This window comes from Carcharodon carcharias, chromosome 2 (assembly GCF_017639515.1).
Source record: "Carcharodon carcharias isolate sCarCar2 chromosome 2, sCarCar2.pri, whole genome shotgun sequence".
NCBI classification, from domain to species: Eukaryota; Metazoa; Chordata; class Chondrichthyes; order Lamniformes; family Lamnidae; genus Carcharodon; species Carcharodon carcharias.
In genome coordinates, this window is record NC_054468.1 from 87918462 (window position 1) to 87939389 (window position 20928).

The 20928-nt window shown below is 43.3% G+C and overlaps 1 protein-coding gene across 1 annotated transcript in view; it reads right to left on the minus strand.

The window, feature by feature from the left end:
• Positions 1 to 2270: 2270 nt before the first annotated feature.
• LOC121272622 (alpha-1,4-N-acetylglucosaminyltransferase-like) overlaps positions 2271 to 20928 on the minus strand; it is a 79977-nt gene continuing 61319 nt past the window's right edge. The window contains exon 3 of the mRNA XM_041179304.1: positions 2271 to 4733. Coding sequence (XP_041035238.1) covers positions 4119 to 4733 — 615 coding nt within the window. The 3' untranslated portion in view covers positions 2271 to 4118. The remainder of the gene's footprint in view (positions 4734 to 20928) is intronic.

A 20928-nucleotide genomic window follows, 5' to 3' on the forward strand; every position in this document is an offset into this window, starting at 1 on the left:
CCACTCGCTCAGCTTATCCAAATCACACTGAAGCATCTCTGCATCCTCTTCACAGCTCACCCTCCCACCCAGCTTTGTATCATCTGCAAATTTGTAGATATTACATTTAATTCCCTCATCTAAATCATTAATATATATAGTGAATAACTGGTGTCCCAGCACCGATCCCTGCGGTACCCCACTAGTCACTGCCTGCCATTCGGAAAAAGACCCGTTTATTCCTACTCTTTGTTTCCTGTCTGCTAACCAGTTTTCCATCCAACTCAATACACTACCCCCAATCCCATGCACTTTAATTTTACACACCAAACTCTTATGTGGGACTTTGTTGAAAGCCTTCTGAAAGCCTAAATAAACCACATCCACTGGCTCCCCCTCATCAACTCTACTAGTTACATCCTCGAAAAATTCCAGTAGATTTGTCAAGCATGATTTCCCTTTCATAAATCCATGGTGACTCTGTCAAATTCTGCCACTGTTTTCCACGTGCTCAGCTATTAAATCTTTTATAATGGACTCTAGAATTTTCCCCACTACCAACGTCAGGCTGACTGGTCTATAATTCCCTGTTTTGTCTCTGCCTCCCTTTTTAAATAGTGGGGTTACATTAGCACTGCCTGGAAGTGTGGTGGAGATAGGATCAACTGAAGCAATCAAGAGAACATCGGATGATTATCTAAATAGAAACAATGCGCAGGGTTACGGGGAAAAGGCAGGAGATTGGTACTAAGTTAAAGTGCTCAGAGAGCCAGTACAGACATAATGGGCTGAATGGCCTCCTTCTACACCATAATTATTCTGTGATTCAGGGATTATGTGATTATTGTATCTCTGGGCCTGAATGTCACCATGGGCATCTGGACCCCAGCATTTTGGAGTGATGGCGGCAGAGCAGTAATCTGACTGGACTAGGAATCCAGAAGCCTAAACTAATGCTCTGGGTACATGGGTTCGATCCCACCAAGTCAGGAGTGTGATGAAATACTCTCCACTCGCCTGGATGAGTGCAGCTCCAACAACACTCAAAAAGCTTGACACCATCCAGGCCAAAGCAGCCTGCTTGATTGGCACCCCATCCACAAACATTCACCCCTCCACCACCGACGAACAATGACAGCAGTGTAAACCACCTATAAGAAGCACTGCAGGAACTTACCAAGCCTCCTTAGACAGCACCTTCCAAACCTATGACCGCTACCATCCAGATAGACAATGGCAGCAGATAGATGGGAACCCATCACCTGGAAGTTCCCCTCCAAGACACTCAACGTCCTGACTTGGAAATATATCGCTGTTCTTTAACTGTCACTGGGTCAAAACCCTGGAACTTCCTTGCTAACAGCACTGTGGGTGTACCTACACCGCATGGACGGCAGCGGTTCAAGAAGGCAGCTCACCACCACCTCTTCAAGGGCAATTAGGAATGGGCAATATATGCTGGCCTAGCCAGTGATGCCCACATCCCATGAATGAATTTTAAAAATGGCAATTGGTGGAATGTAAATACAATCAATAATTCTGGAATTGAAAGTTACTCCAAGTAATGTTGACCATGATACATTGATTGTTGTGAAAACCCATCTGGTTAATGAATGTCCTTTAGGGAAGTAAATTTGCCTTCCTTACCTGGTCTGGCCTACATGTGACTCCAGACCCACAGAGATATGATGATTGTTAACTGCCCTCTGAAGTGGCTTAGCAAGACACTCAGTTAAAGGGAAATAGGGGTGAGAAATCAATGCTGGTCTTGCAAGTGACACCAACATCCCATAAAAGAATGAAAAAATAATATTCAGGGTGAAAAGTGGGTCCTGAGTCTACACTTGCTGGTAATGGGATCTCCTCAGCAATTTAAACACAGGTGCCCTCTTGATTGGTTACCTGCAAAGCCACAGACTTCCTTAAATGTAATCTCTTGAGATCCTGTTCTTGAATATTGCTCCTGGTGCCTGGTAGCCCACAAACAGCATCTTCTTGTGGATTCTTCCTGATGTTGATGGTGCACAATATGGGCACTGAACTGGACACGTCTGGATCCTCCCTCTGCCTGGCCAATATGCTTTCAAGCTATTTTGTGATGTCCCTTATCAAGTTGAGAGCTGACATAAGCTGATGATTCTGGAGCATTCATCGTGTAAGTAGTTATTAATATAGGGAAAGAGAGTTAACAAGAACATTTAAGTTTGAAAATTATCTGTGCTTCATCAAAAGAATGATGAGAATGAATGGGTAAAATATATTCAAGTACATCAATAAAGATTCAACAAATGGCAGGTGAATTAGAAATTTTATTGAATAGACAAGTTGAAAAAATTGTCTGTAAATTCCCTTCTTAAGATAACAATTTTGCAGGAAATATATATCAGGATGTACATTCTTATGTCATGCATTTATTAGCAGTTATAGTTAGCAATATCAGATAAAATCACCCCCAATAGTTCCTAATGTAATCTTCATAAATTTCTTGTTCCATCAAATGCTATGAAAATGTTATCAATCAATGGCTAAGCCTATTGCAAATTTTCTTCAAAATTATAAAGTAATACCCATTTCCCAGTGTGCGATCCATCACTGATTTTATTTACATCAGATTCACATATATTCTGAATATTTCCCTACATTGCTGAAATTTTGGTCATTTCTTCTTTCAATAGCTTCTTCATCAGGGATTCTCCTTTCCCCAGGATAAATCAAAATATTATTCACCACATTATTTAAACATTGCATTAAAGATTTTTTTCTGGTTTCACAACTATACTGAAAAGCTTCTAAATGGCACATGCTAAAATTTTTGTATTGTACATCTTTTAGAACATCAGAATTATATCGGTTTGATTTGTTTTACAGTTATGGTTAGCAATGGCACATTATAGGTCCAGCCTCTGTGTGATTTGCTGGTAATATTGTGATTAAGATGATATCTCTGGCTTTTAACAGCAGTCCATCATTGGTAAACAGGTGAATATACATGTAATAGATTTTAGATGCCAGTATCCAGCATAAGAGCGCTCTGGTACGATCCCTTTGTTATGCTATTATTTACCAAAATGCTGGCATTCATTTTTCACAATTCTTCCATTAAAAAAAAAAATTTCCTTTGGATTCTTTTACTCTTACTCAAATGAACACTGGTTTGAATTGTGTAGCCTTCGTTACTGAATTTCATTCATGGGATAGTCCTTAATGTGCAGTTGGTAATTCATTGAAGCACAAGAAGCACAAGCAACACAAAAAGACCTGTTTATATTTCGACAAAACACAATAAAATAACACACAAAGATATTGAAGCTCACAGCGGAATTACTGAATGCCCCAAATCCCTCTCTCTGATAATCCCGTAGTTTTGCCTATCACCACACCTTCACTTTAATCAAGAATGTGTGTAAAGTGCAGGTATTTTCCTTCCCTTCACTAAGTTGATGGTAGAATAATGGCCAGCAGGTACACTAACCAACTGCTCTTATTGTCAAAATCCACTCCACTAAGCAGCAGTTATTATTATTAGGTGATAAAATAAAATGCCAGCAAGTGTATATCCTGACTGTAAGAGCAGAAAAATAGATATAATTCTCAATGACTTATTGATTGATATTATTCTCAATGCACTTATACTCAAGTAAACATGTGTTTATTTCCCATTTTGTATTCTTAATAATTTCATTTCATTTTTTACAAACTTTCTTTTCCTGAGCTTTGCAATCAAAGAATTGAAGAGAATCTGTGTTTAAAATTAAAAATATTTCCATTTTTGGCCCTCAGTATTAGAATACCACCCAACATTCCCATGTAAGATTGATAATGGACAAAACAACATTATTGCTATAAGAACCCCAGTATAATATCTTAAAACCCAACTCCAGAAGATATAGTTCAAACTAACAGAATCAAAGTAGAACTCCAACATCATGTTACTGAGATTTTGAAATGCTCTTAATGGAGTAACGTGCTATTTTCATGCTGTTTGGAGCATTTACAACAGAACTCAATTGTGCACTCAGGTGGTGACAGGTTTCTTGTGCCTAATGAAGTTATAATGGTGGAATTTCCAGGTGCTGCCCAAATAGTATCCACTTTATGGATGGCCTGTACACTCAGCATCCTTGCTAGCCCCCAAAATCTCAGGCACGAAATGACTTTGAACTCTTTGGGGATTGAATGAAATTTCTGTATGTAGTTGGACAATACAATTGAAAAAGATATTCAATTAATGATCCACTGCCAGCGATTATTTTTCTTTTCCTTTCAGAGTTCATATAGTTCCAGACATGTGTTCCATATGAACCTGAGAAGACACTCACTGCATTCTCCTTTTTCCAGGGATCATAGTAACGTCCCCAGCTTGAATAGTGGATTGGATAGAACCGGCTTGGGATCAACAAAGAGATTTCATTGCATTCTTTTCCAGAGGCGTCGGCTGCCTTATCAAACTTGCACCATCGCTTCAGAACACGGGTTATCAGTTTAGGACCTTGATAACCCCAGATGTGCCCAGTATAATTGGCTACAAAATCTTTCATGCACTCCAACATAAATGGATGATGTTTGACATTAAATCCCATTGCTCCATTATTGAAAAAATTTCCATCTTCCAAAGCGGTAAAATTAATAAATGGCAAAGACTTCATTGATATAATGTCGGTATCCAGGTAGACGCCACTGTATTTCCATAGCAGAGCTAACCTGCAGCCATCAGCAAGGACATGGAGCCAATACATTTCCAAATCTGGATTCACCTGTGGTACAATAGACAAAGTAAAATATAATCCATTATGTTCATTTTCAGCATTCTTAAACTTATTTCTTCGCCAGAATATGTGGTTTCTTCTCAAGTTAAAGACAATTCTAAGTTAGTTTGCAGGAACTCTAACTGTTGCTCTCAGTTTATCTTTAATAAAGATCCAGAGACTTTATGTATTGGATTGCTCCCCAGTGGATTGTCCATGGAGAATTCTGGGCATCAATCAATCCCCTTCCGCTACATGGCACAATATATAGTACAGAAAGTGTTTCAGAACAAGTCCAGAAAGAAAGAATTTGGCCTCTGAGACGATGCTGGAAATGGGAACGTAGATGGTCATGTGCAACACTTGGAAGTATGATATCATAGTTATTACTGAAACATGGCTGAAAGGGCAGGAATTGTAACTCAACATTCCTGGTTATAGGGTTTCCAACAAGACAGAGGGATATAGAAAAGCAGGGAGTGTTGCAATATTGGTAAAATGAACTGTACAGCTGTGATGACTGATGATATGCTAGATGGGTCATTAATGGAGACCATGGGGATTGAACGGAGGAACAGAAAAGGGATAATTACACAACTGGCAATATAATTTCGAGCTTCAAACACTGCGAAAAATATAGAAGAGCAAATATGTAGGCAAGCTGCTGAAACAATAAGGCTGGAGGATTTCAACGACCCATTATTGACTTTGATTAATTCAGTGTAAAAGGTATAGAAGGTGCAGAATTCTAAAAATGTATTCAGAAGAACATTTTAGTCTGTACCTAGTCGACCCAAACAAAAGCTCTTCTAGAATTGCTTTTCAGAAATGAGGCTGGGTAGTTGGAAGATTTATCAGTGGAAGAATATTTGGTGGCAGTGGTCATAATTCAGTTTGATTTTGCCAAGTAAGAAAAAGAACAATGAGAGGCGAAGAGAAAAAGTTTAAATTATCAACGGGCCAATTTTACTCAGCTGAGAACTGAGATGGCAAAAGTAGAGTGAAACAGCAACTTGAAGGTAAGTTAGTGTCAGCGGAGTGGGAGATACTGGGCTGAACTTTCTGGCTGACGTGCAGGTGGCAGAGCCCACACAACAGCGCTTAAAATGTTGCGCGCTGATGTCGCGTGAGCGTTCTGAAGTCAGCGCACGGCATCGCGATGTTTAGGTGGGCGGGCACGCTATGCAGTACATTGTATGCCCGCCACTAATTAAAGGCCTTGATAAGGCCATTAAGTCAGTAATTGACGATGGTTTTGAGGATCCCGTGCGATCTTCGGCTCGGCGCACAGGCCTAACAGGCAGGCGGGTAAGTGATTTTTTAATTAACCTCATCCACTGGTGGGATGAGGTTTGATTTCGGAGTTTAAAAAGTTTAATAAAGTTTTTGTGTACTTTATTAACATGTCCCATCTTTTGTGTGACATTTCCACATGAGGGGGACATGTTAATGATATTTTATTGTTCTATTTTTAATCTTTCACAACCTTTCAGCGATCTCCCTGAGGCACCACTTAGCCTCAGGGAGATGTGTGCTCTATCGTGCACATGCGTGAAAGAGCGCACTCTCGCAGTTGGGGAATTCCGCCCCCCCCCACTCCACTGCCTCCACAGGAAGCGCATAGCTGGGTGGGCCTTATTTGGCCTGCACACCTAAAATGGCAGTGGGGCCCGTTTCGGCCCCAGCGATTGGCTGCCCACCCGCCGCTGAGTTGGTCGGGCCCGCCCGCCTGTCAAGGGCAAAATTCAGCCCACTGAACGAGGAGTTAGAAAGGGTTCATAACAAATATCTTCCCAGAAAGGGAAAGGTTGGGACTCCCAAATCTAGCTGCCCCTGGATGTCAAATGGCGCACAGAGTAGGATAAGGCAACATTGAAACCTTATATCAGAGCACAAGCACAATACAAAAGAAAGCTGGAAAGAATATAAAAATGCAACAGTGAAAATTAAAAAAGGATATTAGGAAAGCAACAAGAGGGCAAGAAAACATAATGGCAAGTTGAATCAAGAAAAAGCCAAAAATGTTTTGTTTGAACAGAAAAGAGAGCAAAAGGATAACAAATGAAGACATAGGCCAGGAGCTTACATTGATCGTCAGGCACATGCCCGACCCAAATGCACGTGAAATTGCGAGAAATGATGTTGGGTGTGCATCCCGACATCATCATGCACGCAATATTGAGGTTGGTGGGCACACGCTGGAGTCAGAGCCGCACCCGCCGACATTTAAAGAGCCAATTTACGCCAATAAACACCCTATTATCCATGATTTTATGTTGCCCGTATGATTTCAAGCTCGTTGCACAGGCAAAACCGGCAGGCAGGCTGCCCGTTTTTAACAAAACCTCATCCAAGGGCAGGATGAAATGTCTGGGGTGAAATATAATAAAATAAGAGTTATCTGGGGACTGTTGCTTTTTGAGTTCTGCTGTCAGCTGCTTGAATGTGTTGCATAGACACAGTTTGATACTTTTTTTCTTTTCATTTAATCTGTCCAGGTCTGCAGCTCCCCAAGGCAGCTCTGCAGCAGCTGTCTGCCTTCAGGGAGCTCGCTAGAAGCGCCCACTCTCACTTTTGTTGGTGCCCACCCTCTTCCCGCCTTTCTCGGCAGCGCTGAGGCTTTCTCAGTGCATGTTTCATGCTGGGCTGGCTGGCTGTTAATTGGCCAGCCAGGGTGAAATTGCATTCAGAGGCCAATCACAGGCAGAAGTGCATTCTGCTTCTGAACCTGCCAAATTGGCGCTCACGGCAAGCATGAATCTCAGGCCACAGGGTCAAGTGGGAATGTTAACAGCAACTTATGTGTGGAGAAGGAAGATGTGGGCATGGTTTCTCATGGATGCTTTCCACCAACTTTCACAAAATTGAGGGGGACAATGCAGACATTGCAGTCAAGGAGGAGGAATGAGATATTGGATGGCATAAACATATTGAGGGAGGAATCATTAAGGGATTTACCATCTTTGAGAGCGAATAAATCACAAGACCTGGATGAAATGTTTCCGAAGATGTGAAGAAACCAAGCCAACAAATAATGGATCCACGGACAAGTGACAAGTTGGATACAAAATTGGCTCAATGACAAGAAGCAAACAGGAACAGTTGATAGGTGTGTATTGTAACTGGACAGCTATTTCCAGTGGAGTTCCACAGGGTTCAGTACAGGGTCCATTGCTTTTCATGATCAAAATATCAGTGACTTAGACTTAAATATGGAGGACACAGTTGAGAAGTTTGCTGTTGATGCAAACATTGATTGTGCAGTTGTGAGGAAGAAAGCTGTCGACTGTAGGAAGATATCGATGGGCTGGTTTGGTGGGCAGAAAAGTGGAAAATGGAATTCAATCTGGAGAAGTGTGAGGTTGTACATTTTGGCGAGGGTAAGCAATGTCAGGGAAAACACAGGTATACACAGACAATGTGGTTTAGAAGACATACAGGATTCTTCCCTTTATTCATCATGACGCAGAATATAAGAGCAGGGAGGTTCTGTGAGAATTGTATGAAATACTAGTTAGATCACAGCTAGAAAGCTGTGTACCGTTCTGATCTCCGTATTACAGGAAGATGTGATCACACTACAGAAGGTACAGGGGAGATTTATAAAGATGTTACCAGGAATGGGGGATTTTGCTGTAAGGAAAGATTGGAATCAGCTGGGGTTGTTTTCTTTTTAACAGAAGAGGCCGAGGGCAGATTTAATGAAGGTGTATAAAACTATGAGGGGCTGAGATAGAATGGATTAGAAGGAGCTAGTTCTCTTAGCAGAGACGACAACAACCAGGGCCATCAAGTTAAAGTAATTGGTAGAAGAGGTAGAGGGGAGTTGAGGAGGTTTTTTTTTACCCAGGGGGTGGTGATGGTCTGGAATATCCTGCCTGAAAGGATGGTGGAAGTGGAAACTTACATCACATTGAAGAAAACACTTGGATGGGCAGCTGAAGTGCCATAACCTTGTGGGATACACACCAAGAACTGGAAGTGAGATTAGGCTGGATAACTCTTTTTCAGCTTGCACAAACACGATGGACCGAATGGCAGCCTCCTGCGATGTAATTGTTCTGTTTCTATTTTTCTCGGTTGCTAAACCATTCTGCTCTCTCTGTTATTGTTCCTTTCATTGATTAACAATGTGTCATATCATGACATACATGCACCACACCTGTAACTAATATTAACCTGTCAATTTTGATCCTTGGGAAACTATTCCAACCTCTCTTCCTCGCTTCTCCTGCAGGTGTAGTGCACAGGGAAGAATTTGCTGGTTCAGACAAAGCAAGTGGATTCGGCAAAACTCGATTGTGCTTGTCTGCTACTTACAGCGACTTCCTCTCATACTCTGTTAAAGAGATTTAATTACTTACTGTCAATGACCAGAAGACACCACACCATCCCCTACGGCTACCTGAGCACCCAGCAATGCCGGCAAATTGCAGCATTGGCCCTTATTTGATCTAAAGCTCCTGAATACTGTGACATTGTGTTCCTGGCCACAGGTTACATACACACCTGTGAAAGATCATGCACAGAATGATAATGTCTCACTACAGAGCCTAGCCTCGCTTGGCCTAAATAGCCAAGTGGTTATGGTACTGGGCTTGCAACCCCAAGATCAAGAGTTCAAATCTCACAATGGCAAACTATGAAACAATGTAACTTCATCTGAATAGGGACAGATGGAAACGTGTTTACTCGAAAGAGTTACAGAGCCTAGCCTCCAATCGTCTTCAACAGAGGATGCTGGTGAGAAGTGATTGAAGCATTCTGGGAGAAATCATCACAGCCAGGAGGGAATTGAGGAGGACCCACTGTCAAAGAAAAGAATAGCCCCAAACATTACATTGCTGAAGTGTTTCCATCCCTCCCTCCTCCTCAAACCTAAAAAAAAGAGAGAGAGCAAGAGGCAGTGCCTTCAGGAATGCACCAGACCTGCAAGGAACACTCTTCTGAAAGTGGATTTTAAAGAAAAAGCAGCTGATTGGTGAGTAATCCTGGGAGCAGACATGGAGGGAGGAGCACTGTTACGGTGAGTATAAATCTAGTTTACCTCGGAAATTCGCAGCCTTGTCTCCAGGGAGGAGCACCGGAGCGGTGAGTATATATCTAGCTTACCTCGGGGATACACAGCCTTGTCTCCAGGGAGCAGACCCGGGGGTAGGAGCACCGGAGCGGTGAGTATAAATCTAGCTTACCTCGGGGATTCGCGGCCTTGTCTCTAGGGAGCAGACTCAGGGGGAGGAGCACCGGAGCGGTGACCTCGGGCACAGAGTAACTGAAGCCAAAACTGAAAAAGTGACGTCACAGGAAAGTTGTGACCTGATTGGTTGGCAGGAAATCTGCACCAACTTTGAAAAAAAAAACACTGCAAAGCTAATTAGTAAATTAATTATCTAAGTAGAGATGGCTAGGCAGGTGATGTGCTGTCGCTGTATGATGTGGGAGCTGGCAGATCCCATTGCGAGCTGCAGTGACCACATCTGCAGCAAGTGTTGGTTGCTGGAGGAACTCCGGCTCAGAATTGATGAGCTGGAGTCCGAGCTCCGGACGTTGCGGCACATCTGGGAGTGGGAGAGTTACCTGGATGCTTTGTTTCAGGAGGCGGTCACACCCGGTAGATTAAGTACCTCAAGTCCGGTCAGTGGTCAGGGTCAGCAGGGTATGACTGCAAGTGAGGCAGGTAGAGGATACTGTGTTCAGGAACAGAGGATGCTCAGCTCTTGACCTTGTCCAACAGGTACGAGGTACTTGCTCCCTGTGTGGATGAGGAAGAGGGCTGTAGGGAGGATGAGCCAGCTGACCATGGCACCGTGGCACAGGAGGCCATTCAAGAGGGGGGAGCAAAAAGACAAGTGGTAGTTGTAGGGGATTCTATAATTAGGGGAATTGATAGCTTCCTTTGTAAGCAGGATCAAGAGTCCCATAAGGTATGTTGCCTGTCCGGTGCCAGGGTGAGGAACATTTCTGACTGGCTTGAAAGGATATTGGAGAGGGAGGGGAAGGAAGCAGTTATTGTGGTCCACGTCGGGACAAATAACATAGGTAAGACTAGGAAAGAGGACCTGTTTGGGGATTATCAGGAACTAGGAACTAAATTAAAGAATAGGTCCTCAAGGATTATAATCTCCGGATTACTACCTGAGCCATGTGCAAATTGGCATAGGGACGCGAGAATAAGGGAAGTAAACACGTGGCTAAAGGAGTGGTGCGGGAAAGAGGGGTTCCATTTCGTGGGGCACTGGCATCAGTATTAGAACAGGAGGGATCTGTACTGTTGGGACAGTCTCCACCTGAACCGATCTGGGACCAAAGTTCTAGTGAAAAGGGTAAATAGGGTGGTCAACAGGACTTTAAACTAGAAAGTTGGGGAGGAGGGAAGGGTAAAACTCCAAGAAGCATGACTAATGGGAAACAAAGCAGCAGGTTTGCGTGTGGGTGGTGGCGGGGGAGTGGTGGATTCAACTTTTTGGAAAATTATGATAAAACTGAAACAAATGGAGAACCCAGGAGAGGATTTTAAAGTCTCCAGAACACAAAATAGGACAGGGTGTTTGGAAAGGGCTAGGAATCTAACTTCAAGCACATCAGATAAAGGGATGACAATGAGAAAGGGGACAGGAAATACAGGACTGAAGGTGTTGTATCTGAATGCACACAGTATAGGAAATATGGTAATTCAGCTTGTGGTGCAGATTGAAATTGGTAGGTATGATGTGGTGGGCATTATGGAGACATGGCTGCAAGGGGATCAGGACTGGGGGCTAAATATCCAAGGATATACATCCTATCGAAAAGATAGGCAGGTTGGCAGAGGGGGTGGGGTTGCTTTGTTAGTAAGAAATGAAATTAAATCAATAGCAAGAAATGCTGTAGGGTCAGATGATGTAGAATCTGTGTGGGTGGAGCTGAGGAACCGCAAAGGTAAAAAAAACATAATGGGAGTTATGTACAGGCCTTCGAACAGTAGTTAGGATGTGGGGCACAAGATACACCAGGAGATAGAAAAGGCTTGTAAGAAAGGCAAGGTTATAGTGATCATTGGGGGTTTCAATACACAGGTAGACTGGGAAAATCAGGTTGGTAGTGGATCCCAAGAAAAGGAATTTGTGGAATGTCTACGAGATGGCTTTTTGGAGCAGTTTATGGTGGAGCCCACTAGGGAACAGGCAATTCTAGATTTAGTGATGTGCAATGAGGCAGATTTGATAAGGGAGCTTAAGGTGAAGGAACCTTTAGGAGGACGTGACCATAATATGATAGAATTTACCCTGCAATTTGAGAGGACAAAGCTGGAATCAGTTGTAACGGTATTATAGTTGAATAAAGGCAACTACAGAGGCATGAGGGAGGAGCTGGCCAGAATTGACAGGGAGATGAGCTTAGCAGGAAATACAGTGGAACAACAATGGCAGGAGTTTCTGGGAGTAATTTTGGAGACACAGCAAAAATTCATCCCTAGGAAGAAGAAGCATACTAAAGGGAGGACAAAGCAACCATGGCTGACAATGGAAGTCAGGGACAGCATAAAAGCTCAAGAGCAAGCATACAATGCGGCGAAGAGCAGTGGGAAACCAGGGGATTGGGAAGCCTACAAAGACCAACATAGGATAACTAAAAAGGAAATAAGGAGGGAAAAGATTAAATATGAGGGTAAACTAGCCAGTAATATAAAAGAAGATTGCAAGAGTTTTTTTTAGATATATAAAGGGTAAGAGAAGGGCAAAAGTGGACATTAGGCCTCTGGAAAATGATGCTGGAGAAGTAGTAGTGGGGAACAAAGATATGGCGGAGGAACTGAATAGGTACTTTGTGTCAGTATTCACAGTGGAAGACATGAGTGACATCCCCAAAGTTCAAGAGAGTTGGGGGGCAGAGGTGAGTATGGTGGCCATTACCAAGGAGAAGGAGCTAGGAAAACTGAAAAGTCAGAAGGTGGATAAATCACCTGGACCAGATGGATTACACCCCAGAGTTCTTAAGGAAATAGCTGAAGAGATAGTGGAGGCGTTAGTGGTGATCTTTCAGGAATCACTGAAGTCAGGGAGGGTCGCAGAGGACTGGAAAATCACTAATGTAACCCCCCTGTTTAAGAAGGGAGTGAGGCAAAAGACGGGAAATTATAGGCCGATTAGCCTGACCTCGGTCGTTGGTAAGATTTTAGAGTAAATTATTAAGGGTGAGATTTCAGAATATTTGGAAGTGCATGGTAAAATAGGGCAAAGTCAGCATGGTTTCATCAAGGGGAGTTCATGCCTGACAAATCTGTTAGAATTCTTTGAGGAGGTAACGAGTAGTTTAGACAAGGGAGAGCCACTGGATGTTATCTACTTGAACTTCCAGAAAGCCTTTGACAAGGTGCTGCACAGGAGGCTGCTCAGTAAGATAAGAGCCCATGGTGTTAGAGGCAAGGTATTAGCATGGATAGAAGATTGGTTGTCTGGCAGGAGGCAGAGAGGTTAAGGGGGTCCTTCTCAGGATGGCGGCCGGTGACTAGTGGAGTTCCGCAGGGTTCAGTGTTAGGACCACATCTTTTCACTTTATACATTAATAATCTAGATGAAGGAACTGAGGGCATCCTGGCTAAGTTTGCAGATGATACAAAGATAGGTGGAGGAACAGGTAGTATTGAGGAGGCGGGGAGGCTGCAGAAGGATTTGGACAGGTTAGGAGAATGGGCAAAGAAGTGGTAGATGGAATACAACGTGGGGAAGTATGAGGTCATGCACTTTGGTAGGAAGAATAGATGCATGGACTATTTTCTAAATGGGGAGAGAATTCAGAAATCTGGAGTGCAAATGGACTTGGGAGTCCTAGTCCAGGATTCTCTTAAGGTTAGCTTGCAGGTTGAGTCGGTGGTTAGGAAGGCAAATGCAATGTGGCATTTATTTCGAGAGGACTAGGATATAAAAGCAAGGAAGTGCTGCTGAGGCTTTATAAGGCTCTGGTCAGACCACATTTAGAATATTGTGAGCAATTTTGGGCCCCATATCTCAGGAAGGATGTTCTGGCCCTGGAGAGGGTCCAGAGGAGGTTCACGAGAATGATCCCAGGAATGAAAGGCTTAACATATGAGGAACGTTTGAGGACTCTGGGTCTATACTCGATGGAGTTGAGAAGGATGAGGGGGGATCTGATTGAAACTTACAGAATACTGAAAGGCCTGGATAGAGTAGATGTGGGGAAGATGTTTCCATTAGTAGGAGAGATTAGGACCCGAGGGCACAGCCTCAGCGTAAAGGGAAGACCTTTTAGAACAGAGATGAGGAGAAACTTCTTTAGCCAGAGAGTGGTGAATCTATGGAATTCATTGCCACAGAAGGCTGTGGAGGCCAGGTCATTGAGTGTATTTAAGACCGAGATAGATAGGTTCTTGATTGGTAAGGGGATCAAAGGTGATGGGGAAAAGGCGGGAGAATGGGGCTAAGAAACTTATCAGCCATGATTGAATGGCGGAGCAGACTCTATGGGCTGATTGGCCTAATTTCTGCTCCTATGTCTTATAGGTCTTATGGTCATGGAATCCCCTTGCCATTGGACCAAGAACCCACTCTGACAAGACCATGTCATAGTCAGCATGCAACTAACACCCCACTTTCCAAAAACCTCACACGCAGGCATCTCCCACTCATCAAAATTAAGTTTGAGATCAGGAACTTCAAGATCCTCATGGACAGCCCCAGACCTGTGACAGTGACAGACCTGAGCCCACACCATCAGCATAGCTCAGGAACTCTAGGGCATTGACATCGACAATGCCATCCTAGGTGAGATACGACATACAGAGGAAGACTAACTGAAGAATCAAAGCGATGAGTACACTTCATTCAGGAAGGGCCTACCAGAGGTGGACCTACACCTCCACTGCTTCACCATCAAAATGAGCTTGTCTGGTGCCTCAGTGATTCCCTCATGGGAAAAGCAAATGCCTTATAACTGCCTGGCTCAATCTAACTAGGAGTCAACATGCCTCTGTCATCAGCATATACGCTCCCACACTTGAGGTCATAGAGATGAGACCAAGGAGGGATCCCACAGCAACCTTGAACAATCCTTAGCCCAAGTCCCAGCAGGTAACAAACTGAGATTTTAATACCAGATTAGGGAAGGATGCACATCACTGGAATGGTGTGATAGGTGAAAAGGAGTAGGGAAAACAAATTCCAACAGAACTCTCCACCTGACAACATGTCCACAACATGACCTTGTCATAACCAACACCGTTCCACCAGCAGGACAAGCACAAGACTTCATGGCAACACCCACAGTCCAAACACAGGCACCTCATCGACTATGTCATCACTCGAGCATGAGACCACAGAGATGTCCACATCACCCACACCATGACAGATACTGACAACTGCTGGGCTGATCACTGCCTTATCCAATCTACCATCTCCATCAGCCTGGCCCCAAAACAGCAGAGGTAACAGAAACAATGCCACAAGAACATTAATATCGAAGGCGTCAAAGATCCCACCAAGGTGGCCCTTCTCAGTCAGCATCTCACTGCCAACCTCACAACTTCCATCCACCCGGAACTACAGCATGCCCATAGTGCCTGGTCACCCCTAAAGTCCACTATAACAAGCGCTTGTGAAGAGGCCTTTGACTTTCTGGCAGGAAACATCGTGACTGTTTTGACAAAAATGACCAAGAGATACAGGACCTAGTCGAATGTAAGGACAAAGCTTCCACAGGCAGAAAACCTCTCCACATCTCAAGAGAAAAGAAGGAGTCCTACAGACGGCTGAAGGTAGTGGTACACCATAAAGACTTTGACATAAAGAACGATTGGTGGGTATTAGGATCACAGGTTATCCAACACCTTGCAGACATCAATGTCATGTGTGCTATCTTCAGCATTGTCAAGACAATCTATGGCGCAAGCACTCAGAGGCCTACTCCGCTGAGAGCCAAGCTTGGGCAGGAGGGCAGTCAGTGCTTGCTGGAGAGAACATTTTAAAAAACTCCTCAACCAATACTCTGTCTTCAGCTTGAATGTTCTCAAGTCCATTCCTCAATACACAGTCTGGATCGGTGTCAGTGCTAACCTATTCAACAGCTGAGAAACAACAAGGCCTCTGGAGCAGAAGGAAGCCCAATCAAAATACTGAAACACGGTGAGATAACATGGCACAACAGCACAGCCTCATATCCCTCATCTGGGAGGAGGAGTCCATGCTGGAGCATCTCAGGGACACTCGGATCCTGACTATATTCAAGAAGGGAGGCAATTTCGATTGCAGTAAAGCACAGAGCAGTCTCCCTGCTGTCTGCCCCAAGGAAGATCATTGCAAGGATCTTCCTCAACTGCTTCACCTCAGTGATGGAAGAACTCTTTCCAGAGTCGCAGTGTGCTTTTCACCCACACAGGCCTGATCTTCACTGTACTGTAAATTCATGAACAATCCCAGGAATGGCACCAACTGCTGTACGTGGCCTGTTTCAATCGCACAAAAGCCTTTGACTCTTTCTGCTGCAAAGGCTTATGGAGTATCTTCCTCAATTTTGTCTGCCATCAGAAATGTGTCCCCATATTCCACCTCCTGTACATGACATGTAAATCGTGATCCTCTTTTTTCTTATTCACTCATAGGATGTGGGCTTCATTGGCTGGGCCAACATTTATTGCCATCCCTAGTTGCCCTTGAGAAGGTGGTGGTGAGATGCCTTCGTGAGCAGCTGTAGTCCATGTGGTGTAGATACATCCACAGTGCCGTTAAGGAAGAGAGTTCCAGGATTTCGACCAGCGACAGTGAAGGAATGACAATATATTTCCAAGGCAGGACGGTGAGTGGATTGGAGGAGAGCTTCCAGGTGGTGGTATTCCCATCTATCTGCTGACCTTATCCTTCTATATGGTAGGGGTCATGGGTTTGGAAGGTGCTGTCTAAGGAGCCTTGGGGGATTCCTCACCAATGGAACTGTCACAGACCCTATCTCTGATGACTGGGTTGAAACAAAGTTGTATCATTGCTCCAACCCTCTTCTCCATTTTTCTCACTGCAATACTGCACCTCACCTCGAGCAAATTACCCACAGGCATGGAGATCATTTACAGAACTGACAGGAAACTGTTCAACTTACACCACCTTCAATCCAACACCAAAAGCACTCCAACCTCAATCATTGAGCTTCATTATGACATTTGTGTGTGCACTCACACAGAAACTGAGCTTCAGGTCATTGTCATCTCCTTCTCTAAAGCAGATGAGAAAATCGGCCTTTCATTTAACAGCTGGAAAATTAAGTTTCTCTTCCACAGCACAACAAACTCTCTCCCCCTCCCTATTCAGGTCAACAGTGTGATCCTGGAAAATGTGGACTATTTTCCTCATCTTTGAAGCCTCCACTCAGAGAAGACAGACATAGGCCAATTTATTTGGGAATATGCAAAACACGTCAAAAGGCTTTGTTGGTAGCACACAGAGGGGAAGTAGAGACTTGGGCAAAAGCCCGGAAACCTCCAAACAACTCAGCTACCAACCTTTCAAGTACCATCGGCCCCATTTGTGGAGAGTCTGCAGAGTGTGCATCAGTCTTTTCAGCCATCTCAGTAGAGTTTAAGGGTCTAGCACATGTAAGGTTAATGTGGGACTGAGTAAAGTACCACCCAAACTATAATGTAAGAGAGCACATGACCCGCGCCCACAGTCAGTGTGGTGTTGAACAAAGCCACATGCAGACCTAAACATGGAGACAGCTCCTCCCTTGTACCTTTTACAATATATTTATAAATAGTTTGAATAGTGAACAAAGACTTACCATTAACCTGATAAAGACAACAAAGACTTCATCAAACTTGCCTAATTGAAACCTATATACCACAAGATGCTGCTAACAGAAGGATCAAAACCCAAGCCGTTACTAAAATGCAGAGACAAACCAAAATACTGAGAGACTCAGAAAAATTCAATAAAGCATTCTGACCTCAAAAGAAGCTCCAGAAGGAGGTACAGAGGAAAATCCTCCAGGAAATATGTTCAAAGAAAGGCTTGGAAGCTGAAGGCAGATATTTAACCTTCCTCATTGCAGCAGCTGAGGAGACTGCATTGAATCTCCTTTGAAAGTCCAACTTCAGAGTGCAGAGCTGGCAGAACTTGCAAGGGTAAGTTAAGTCTTTTAAAATTCCAAGCTGCAGCAAGTCCTGAGAAATCTTTAAAGTAATTCAGATTCAGAAGTGCAGTTTGAGAGAAACCCATCACCAAAACGCAATCATAAAGTCAGAGTCCAAGCTTGTCAGAAAGGAAAGAAAAGAGAAAATTAGTTCAATATTTCAGCATTAATGCAACTTGGTAAAAGGCAAGCAGAAGCTAGAATTTTATGGACTCACAAGTCAAAACGGTAAATGCTGCACAAGAGAATTCTGCAGGCAGCTGATCCAGGCAACAATTGTTACTTTTTTCAACCTGTTCACCATTGCCTTTGCTGCGTTGCCTACCAAAACTGGCAAGCAAAGGAAATCCCTTTGTCTCTGAGGGAATGGTGATCCCATCTTGAAATTCAGACAGCTCTTAAAGCAAAACATACACTGTTAAAATTTTTCAGTTGGGTCAGAATTCCACACTTCCACTTCAATTCAGACAAATCCCAAGCCCAGATCAATCCCAAAATTGGGCACTTTGGAGAAAAAGACTCTTAAAGTACAGCATCTCTTCAGCTTTAACAAAAAAGTCAGAAGGAGAGCAGGTGAACACGCTGCTTTACTCAATAGGCATGATTATGAATGATGTTATTGCAACACAGGGAATCATTGCATCATCTGCAAAATTTGAAGTACTAAAATCATTTGATGCATAATTTAATACAAGAAGCAATGAAAGTCTTGAAAGAGCTAAACTTAACAAGCAAGTCCAGCAGCCAGGAGAACCTGTCAATTCACTCATCAATGATTTATACAGGATGGCAGAAGGTTGCAGATACAGAGACTTAAAATCTGAACTCAGAGACAGAATAATAGTAGGAGTAGCAAATAACACACTCGCTCAACTCATCCAAGGAAAGGAAGATCTAACCCTAGAAAAGGCAATCTAGATGGTTAGGCAGTCAGAACTCCATGAGCAGCACAGAACCATTTTAAAGGGAGAAAATAAACCATGGCACAGAGACCAACCCACAGTTCAGCTAATTAAGCAACAAAGACACAGGGGCCAATATTTTACTGTCCCTCCTGCCTGGTGGGATATTACGGTCCGACCAAACTCTAAGGAGATTTAAATAACTTGCCACAAAACCAGGGGGAGACAACTCAACAGAGCCATAAAATCCTGTCCAGGGACACTCCAGGTCAAGGAAAGTAATACTCAAACTGGGCAGCCCAGCAACCATGTCAATGTTTTGGAGCAAATCATCCCCACAGGCAAAATCAATTTCCTGCGTTTGTCAGCCCAAAACTCTCAGTGCAACAGCATGGTATACATTGAAAAACTGGGCAAAAACACTGAAATGCACAGAAGGGCCAAAGATTATCCATGATGTCAAGGCTGCAAGCCCAGACGACACACAGCCATACCTCTCGGGTGATGTCAAAGATCTTGGTTTCTCATCTTGGAACACGAACATTTCAGCCAAGAGCCATTTAACAAATTTTAAATTAGGCACAGGAACATAGGATCAGAAGAAGGCCATTCGACCCCCTGAGCCTGGCTGCCATTTAAATAGATCATAGCTGATCTTCTACCTCGACACGATCTTTCCACACTGTCCCCATTTTGCTTAATGTCATTGGTATCTAGAAATCTATCGACTTCTGCTTTGAACATAGTCAATGACCGAGCCTCCACAGCCCTCTGGAGTAGAGAACTCCAAAGATTTACTGCCCTCTGAGTGAAGTAATTGATCCTCATCTTAATCCTAAATGGCATTCTTGTTTGACTGAGAATGTGTCTCCTGGTTCTAGGCCCCCTCAACCAGTGAAAACATCCTGCATCTATCATGTTGAGCCCTGTAAGAATTTTGTATATTCTAATGAAATCACCACTCAAACCCTAGAGAGTAGAGGCCCAGTCTCCTCAATATTTCGTCTTTGGACAATGCTTCCAACGCAGGGATTAGTCTGATGAACATTTGTTGCACACATTCTATAGCCTTTAGGTAAGCCTTTCTTAGGTAAGGAGACCCAAAGTGCACACAATAATCCAGTTCTCACATATGCTCTGTAAAACTGCAGCAAGACTCCCTTATTCCTATACTCAAATGCCCTAACAATAAAGGCTAACATACCATTTGCCTTCCTAATTGCCAGTTGCATCTGCATGTTAGCTTTCAATGACTTATGAACAAGAACACCCAGGTCTTTTTGAACATTAGCATTTCCCCAATCTCTCCCCATTGATGAAATAATCTACTTTTCTGATTTTCCAACCAAAGTGGATGACTTCATATTTTTCCACCTTATATTCCATCTGCCATGCCCTTGCCCAATCAAGTAATCTGTCTAAATCTCCTTGAAGCCCCTTTGCATCCTCCTCACAACTCACATTCCCAACAGGCTTTGTGCCAGCAATAAAATTTGGAAATATTATATTTGGTCCCAGCATCCAAATCATTGATATAGATTGTGAATAGCTGGGCCCTAAGCACTAATACTTGTGGCACCCCACTAGACACAGCCTGACAGCCTGAGAGTGATCCATTTTTCCCTACTCTCTGTTTTCTGTCCTTTAACCAAGCCACAATCCATGCTGGTGTGTTTCCCCAATCTCATGAGCACTAATTTTGTTTACCAACCTCCTGTGTGGAACTTTATTGAAAGCCTTCTGCAAATACACTGCACCCACTGGTTCTACCTTAGCTATTCTTTTAGCAACGTCCTCAACAAACTCCAACAGGTTTGTCAAACATAATGTCCCTTTCATAAATCCATGTTGACACTGTCCAATCTCAGCAATATTTTCTAAGTTCCCAGTTATCACATCCTTCAGAATAGATTCTAGCATTTTCCCTGTTACTGACGTCAGGTTAACACCTCTGTCGGTCCCTGTTTCCTCACTCCCTTCTTTCTTAAATAGCGGAGTCACATTCACTACCCTCCAATCTGCAGGAACCATTGCAGAATCTATAGAATTTTGGAAGATGACCACCAATGCATCGATTATCTCTACAACCATCTCTTTCAACACTTTGGGATGTCAATCCTCAGGTCCAGGGATTTAATTAACTTTCAGTCCCATTAATTTCTCCAGAACTACATTTTTACTCATATTAA